The sequence below is a fragment of the Balearica regulorum genome, chromosome 21, assembly GCF_011004875.1.
Source record: "Balearica regulorum gibbericeps isolate bBalReg1 chromosome 21, bBalReg1.pri, whole genome shotgun sequence".
Taxonomy (NCBI): domain Eukaryota; kingdom Metazoa; phylum Chordata; class Aves; order Gruiformes; family Gruidae; genus Balearica; species Balearica regulorum.
In genome coordinates this window covers 9384814-9392298 of record NC_046204.1, presented here as the reverse complement: position 1 = coordinate 9392298, position 7485 = coordinate 9384814, and the positions used below count along the sequence as shown (strand labels likewise).

At 43.0% G+C, this 7485-nt stretch overlaps 1 protein-coding gene across 1 annotated transcript; it reads left to right on the top strand.

The window, feature by feature from the left end:
- Positions 1-213: 213 nt before the first annotated feature.
- On the top strand, positions 214-2176 carry LOC104638395 (guanylin-like; the record flags this gene model as incomplete). The annotated part of the gene is made up of 2 exons (XM_010306175.2): positions 214-403; positions 1293-2176. Coding segments are annotated over 2 exons (258 nt in total), but the record flags the coding sequence as incomplete, so codon positions are not given.
- Between the last annotated feature and the right edge of the window lie 5309 nt (positions 2177-7485).

Here is a 7485-nt window from a genome sequence, read left to right as displayed (position 1 = left end):
TAGCCAGCCAGGTCTCACTGCTCCTCTGAAAGGTCTTTGCCTTGAAGAGCTGATCATTTTGCCTTTAGTCAGCACCGATTTTATCTAGGCTTTGTTTCAGTAGTTTTTTCCCTTGTAGTAAAGTTTTTGGGAGAGCTCATGGTTGAATTGGAATGGATTTGGCTAAGGACTGACATCCTGATGCCTTTTTTTTTTCTGGTTCTGTATACATAGGATGGAGACTTGAAATTCTCCCTTGAGTCTGTGAAGAAGCTAAAGGAGCTTATGGATGAGAACAAACACATTAACCCTCGCATGGTGGTTTCAATGGCTAGCTATTCTCCATGTGATGAAAAAAATCTCCCTGAGGAGTTCCAATCTGTGTGCAAAAGAGAAGATGCATCCATGATTTTCGAGAGGCTGAGTATGTAGCTCATATTGTATAGTTGCCATTTTTATCACACTTTTCAGCCTTAGACATTCAAATAGCAGCAGGCAAAGAAATGTAATTATTGTTCCATCACTTACTTCTAAAGTGGCTGAGAGAGGCCACACTGCCTTTCTACTCTCTCTCCTACAAGGGTTGGACTACACTACCTGTGAGCCCCCTGCAAGAAAGTTCCTGCTGTGCTGAGTTTAGCTTTAACCTGTACAGATCAGGCTGCTGTAACCATGAAAAAACTTCCTCCAAGTACTTACACGCTAACTTACATGACTTGGAGAGAGAGAGACCATGATCTCCTCTGACTTACAGGAAAATCAGTGTTATATCACTCAGTTCTAGCTAAGTAGAAGTTGTGAACAGGTCTAATTGCTCTCTCTAATCAGTGTAGAAGAAGGTGTTTTTCCAGGCAGCCTAAAAGAGGTGTGAGATGTAAATAAGGTGACACACTTTGGCATGATCTGTCTCTGAGAAACACATAGCAATTCTTGAACTGGCTGCTACAGTATCTGATTTTCTTCATTATGTTGCATTTATCTACTGTCCAATCCAATGGACACCTTAGGAACAGATACTACCAATATAACGAATGTTATGATTGTTCAAGCCACATCCCCACCACCTTCTCTACAAGATATCCTATTGTTCTCTCCACGTTTCCATTGTTTCACCAATGAATTCAGGTTTGGTTTCATTCTTTAAGCCAGATTTTTGCAAGAACTAATTTTACTTTTGCCAGTAATAACTTCAAGGAAGATAAAACTCATAAAACAGTAATGGAAAGGACTCTCCAAATCCCTTGAAGTGTGGCTCTGCTCTCAAAGAACTTCTCTTGTCATCTCATTGAAACCCTCTCTTTTCTCTCTAACAGGCCTGGCTGTACGAGAAGCTGATTTGTGTGAAATCTGTGCCAATGCTGCCTGTGCTGGTTGCTTTTGAATAAGCATGAAACAATCCAAAGAAGATGTGTCAAGCTAGGAACTTTGTGCATTCATATTGCAAGACCACATACTTTCACAAAGCAATATTTGAGCTCCATCTCCACTACAGTCAAACTGGAGCTGCTAGCTCATGTAGGCATACCAGGGGTAGTCCTGATGTAGTCGGATCAGGTGCCACCAGCAGTGCAGTTCCAGCAGCAAGGAGACTGTAAACCTAATCTGAGAGGTTTCAGTTCTGCCTGAGCTGTGTCACACTGGAATGAAAATGTCCTGGGCACAGTTTCATTTTCCACAATTTTCTCTGGATTGGAACACAATGGGTGAAACTGAGCAGTCTCCTGCATGCTTTTTAATATCTAAATCTGCCTGTGATTTGGCCTCCCCTACACATAACACCCAGCAGCACTGGGTTATCACCTTTTCTAGCCTATGCTTTCCAGTGTGTTGTGTAACTATCTCTGTACCTGTAGGGCTGCATGTGATGTGTATGTTTGTAACAGAACTGCAGCAAGTAACCTGGGGACAAGTTACTGGTGTTTAGCAACACTTTCATAGCCAGAAAAGTCTCAGGCTGTTACTTGTACTAATTGTTGGCAGTTTAGGGAATGGATGTGGAGGAGCACAGGAACACTTTCTACAAAGTTGTATGGAAGCTCCCTTCTTTTGACAGATATTCATGTTCGTTAAGCTCTATTTAGGAGAAAGGAAGTCCAAACTGCAATCCCGGAATCACTTTGAAATTAAAACATGCCTTGAGTTTTTATTTATTGGTGGCAAGATTGTGAAGAAAGGATCTGCCCATGTTTATATGCTGTATATAAAATAAAAGCTAGTAAAAATTTTGGGGGTTTTTTGTTTATGTTTTTGCTGGGTTTTGGGGGGGGGGGTTGTGATAGTCTGCTTGCCTACTTGCTTTTCTTCTATATAAGGTCTTTCATGCCTGGGTCTTCACTGGAATAAAAGGTATCTTGTTAATATTGTTGTGAACAATCTGTGGTTCTTCTATGGATCATAGTAATATAAGACTACATATTATATTATTATATATATAATTGTATATTATAATTATTCCCTTTTAACTGTTGAATTATTATCTCTGTTTCATATATGTGAGGCCCTCAACTCAGCAACCAAGTTGTCAAAAGAATGTCAATGTTATAAAGCTAAGCACTTATCCTAAGAACTAGGTGCCTAAATCCAGAAATGATGATTGAAAGAAAATAATACTAGGTGTATAAATTCCTGTTTCATTTGACAGAAAAGCTATGTGGGTGCAGAAAAGAATTCCTCACATCCAGTATGTTGACTACTCCAGGACAAAAAGCATCCGACAGCAAATGCCAAAGAGAGAGTCTCACGCTAAGGCTCTTCCTGCTGCCTTGAAGTTGGCACCTCTGGGAAACAGGATTTCCTGACTCAAAACACTGTCTGGGCTTATTTTAACCCTAAAGTTATTTCTCTGCATATAGAAATGTGGCTTATTATTTTCTGTTGAAACTAACCTGACAAATCATTAGTCTTAGCACAACAGCTTGGAGCAGCTCAGGTAGAGAGGACAAGTTATGCATTTTACAAGAAAGACTGGCTGGCAACGAGACTAGAACCAAGATCTCACTGCTGATATGCTGCTGGTGTTCAAGCACGACTGGACTGCACCCTCGTGTGCATTCTCCCACAAATCTTCTGCCCCTTTATATACAGTGCCCTGCCACCAACAGGAGCACCACAGGCTGATTATGGCCTGGTGTGTAGAGCACTGTCTTGACATGCAGAAAAAGGGTTAAAAGAGGGACTCAAACCTCTGTTTTGTGCTTGTTGGATAAGATTTCTAATAATTGGGGGATTATACAGCAGGAGGGTTGTATCCCAGTGGGGGAAGAGCCAGGGGTACACAATAAAAGAAACAAGCCAAGCAAGCCAAGAAACAACAGGCAGGAGTGGAGTACTGGTTTTGTAGCAGGCTGTAGAAAGCCCACTAGAGAAACCAAATTTTGGAGATTGCATTTCCCAACAGTCTCTGGGAACTGAGGCTGCAGGCATGACATGCTCAGACCAGAACAAAGATTTTATCAGGCTGGGTTACCAGCTCGGCCACTGACCCACTGTCACCTGCACACAGTCTGTGGGAAACATCCTGCAGGCTTCATGCTTGTGCAGAAACCCCAAGTTGACTTGCTGAACTGCTAATGCTGTGTTAAAAGACATACTACCCACTGGAGGTGTGTGTGTATTAACTAGCGGGATGTTATTACTTTAATGGAGAAGATTTATTTGCTTTAAGAAGTAATCCCCATAACAAATGCAAAAAGTGCTCCTCCACACAGGAAAGCTGCTGTCTCCTCCTCTGACCCTGTACTCATCAGCATCACCTTCAAGGCCAGCATGCTAAACACACACACAAGAAGAGAGTGAATGAAGGAAAACCAAGATCCATTTCAAAGAAATATCCTCTAGTTTTCATTGCCTTTACTGACAGATACGACAAGGTCTTCAGCTAATCATGGCCTTTTGCTCAGAAACAGTAAGCTGCTGGCTGAGCTCAGTTATCTCAACTAATTGCACCTTTTGAGGGTAGAAGGGAGAACCATCCTAAATTGTAACATTAGCCAATATCCTCAGGCATGTCAGATACCCTGAGATTAACAAATTTTTAGTCTATTTTTCATCCCACAGCCTCGCCTCAAAATGTGTTCAAGGGCAAGCAAACTTAGGCTCTTCACTGATGTATGTGTACAAAGCCCTGCCAGAGCCCAGTGCGCAGGGATCTGTGCAAACGGTCTGCTTCTCTCCCTAGACAGCTCCACTCTTTGTCCTGAGCCATAGCAGACATTCATAAACAACCTTTGTGGCAGCAGAGTCTGGGCATGAGAACTACCTTGTATCCCTGCCTAGGTGAAAGCACAGAGATGGCCCAGAGACCTGGCTGGGAACTTTGTAAAGTGGCATAAAAGACTGAATTTTAACATGACTGCTTGGACTGAAACCTGGGAAAAGTAACAAGCATTAAACAAATGTTATATAAGCTCATTCTAATTTGTTGGTCAACATAAAGAAACTCTAAACAGGGGATTATTCTATTTTGAAAAAACACATTTCAAGGTAAGGATGTAACAGAACCGCATGGCATGAACACACTGACGCAACTTAGGAAAGAACAGACAGTTGCACACTAATTGCCTTTGTTCTTCTCCATTTTGATTTACAGTTATCAAGGGACAGAAATGTAATTTTTAGAGCATAAGTTTTTGAGGACCTTTGTGATACAGGACCCTGACACTGAAGGGGATTTTACATAAAACAAACCTGTATTCTATTTATACAAGAGGTCTGTAAAACCACACATTGTAGATGATGATGCTATGAACTGCTCCCAGTATCGATGCCCATGCTAAGAAATAAATAGACTTGTAACAACAACAACAACAACAAAAGTGCTACAGACCCTTTTCAGGAACATTGCCATAACCCCAAACCAATGTGAAATGTATGAGACCTTAAATAGAACCAGCACATAAGAATTAAAAATATTCAGGGGACAAGTAAGGGAAGCTGTCCCTGATTAAGCAGTGTTAAGGACTGTTTTCAAATGCTGTCTGGGATTTTTCCTTCCATAACTGAGTTGAGGGGATCCTGTTCAAAGCAAGTTTATTACACAAATTCAGTACTGAGTTTTAGTACTTTCCCCACTAATTTAATAGCTCTTGTCTTTCAGAAAGTATTTTAGTGGGTAATTTCATGCAAGTGCCCCACAAAGACACACTAAAAGCCATTTGATAAACCCAGTAACAGGGCCGGACCGGCTGCCTTTGCACAGTGTGTTTGATCAGAAGTATGCAATGCTTCATTTCTGATTTATGGCAAATTGAAATTGTAATTTTTGCTCTGCTCTCTGTGATGCCAATGGACAAGTAATTGGACCAGGAGAAAGAAACTCATTGCTGAAAGCTGAATTTATCTCATTAATTTCCTGCAATGAGCTCTTCTAACATTTCTAGTAGTTCCATTTCATGTTCACATACTTTGAGAACAAATTAGACTGTGCTATTTAATTCTGATCTTAAAATCTGCTTTTAAATTTTGGTCTGCCACTGGATTTAAAAAAAAAAACCTATGACAGAACACCCAGAAAATATACATTTTAATGCTAGGCTATAAAAATGGAAGAATCTTCCAAGTTTGTACCTGGGACTACTAAAGATGGGTACAGATCATACATTCCCTTGTATGCATGAGATTGAGGAGTTCTCTCTTCTATGATTTTATAGATTATCTCTTGAGATTTGGGGTTTTCCTGAAAGTTCCATGTCCTGGATTTATGGGATTGGAGAAGAGTTCCAGTTTGTTTTCAACACAGAAAAGTGAGGGGTTGAAACTTTGGTTAGGAATGAAAGGTTCAGGGTATGTCTTGAGCACACATTGGAGCACAAATAATGTCAGAATTTTATTATTTTTACAAAAGCTGAGAACTGGTGGGCCAGGCTGAAGATTTTTGAGAGCGTAGGTACATGAGCTTCCCCAGGGAAGAAACCTCAATGCATAGGTCAGAGGGCAAATGCCAGACACTGATGAGCACGGGCAGCCCTACCAGGGGATCAGGACCCCGGGACATACTCTGGCTGGAACCTGCTGCCTAGTTCAGAGCATTTCACAGCCACAAATGTGGACTGGCAGAGAGTTTCGAAATCTCCCAGATGACAGAACTGAAACTGGCCTTTCACACAGAGGCCCGGCAGGGGATATCTGTTGTGCATTACAGACACATGTGGAGAACAGAGCCCCCGCTCCAAAGGCTGAGCTCCAAACTCCTCCTCTCTTCCTCCTATCTACATGTGAACCCAACCCTCAGGGAACTGAAAGGGGAAGAAAGTAGACAACACACTTATCTGATCATGATGAAACCTCACATGAGTGGAGAGGCATAAAGCCAATATGGAGAAATGCTTCTGCATCCTTGCAGCCACAGGTGTCACGTCTCCCACTCTGTGTCATTGGTGCTGAGCATATCCTCAGCCTGGAGGAGCAGAGATGGGAACGCTTGTAGGAGACATCCTCTTAAACCCAAAATGTGCTTCACTAACATGGATGAAAGCCATCTCTGTACTCACTCTGAAATGCAACCTGTCAGAGCAGCTGAATGTTCCCCACCAGCCAAAGTCCTGGCTGCTTGTCCATAGACTCTTGTCACAGGTTAGAAAGGTCTTGAAGGCATTCCCTGTCAGGATATTGGGAGTTCAGAAGTCAAATAGAGAAATGTTGCTCCATATACAGCTGTTATCTGCTACTTCTCTTATCAGGCCATGTTGCAGCTGACTGGTGCACAAGGCAAAAGCAGCAAGTCATCATGTGACAGGAGTACACCATGCCAGCTACGAAGGAGTGGCAATGATGATGACTGGCTACTCCTGGTGCAATAGAGAAGCCTCTGATCTAGCACTCCTTCCCTCCAAACAGCACAGAGGAGATCCTGCACTGCATTTTCAAGGTCTTTTGTGCCATCTGTCAGGGCTCTGAAGGCACTAAGTAAGCTTTAATGGCCCTCACAAGGTCACCTGAGGCCTCCACCCACAACCCCTGCCCATGGCCTTCATTTCAGTCCAGCTCTGGGCTTGCCTCCCCCTGCCAGGCAGAAGGCAGTAGCTTAAAAGGAAGGAGTGAATGGAGGCAGGTCCACACTTAGCATGGCAGGCGAACCTTCTCCTCCTTGCCCACCTTGCCTTCCCAAGTGCCTTTGTACAAGTACGAGGCTCTGGCTGTGGAAGGCCACTCAAAGAGGACATGGATGACAGTCAAGCTACACCAGAGGTATCATCAACGTCAGAAAGGCCCACACCCCATATCATGACCACCTCCACGAAGAAGAAAAGGCAGGTTATAGTTGTAGGTGACTCCCTTCTGAGGGGTACAGAGTGTTCAACACGCAGGGCAGACCCTGCTCTTAGGGAAGTCTGCTGCCTCCCCGGCGCCTGTGTTAAGGACATTACGAGGAAACTCCCCAGCCTTGTATGTCCCTCTGACTATTACCCACTGCTGCTCCTCCAGGTGGGTGGGGACGAAGCTGCAACGCATAATGCAACAGCAATCAAAAGAGACTTCAGGGTCTTGGGACGGTCACTAAAGGGATCT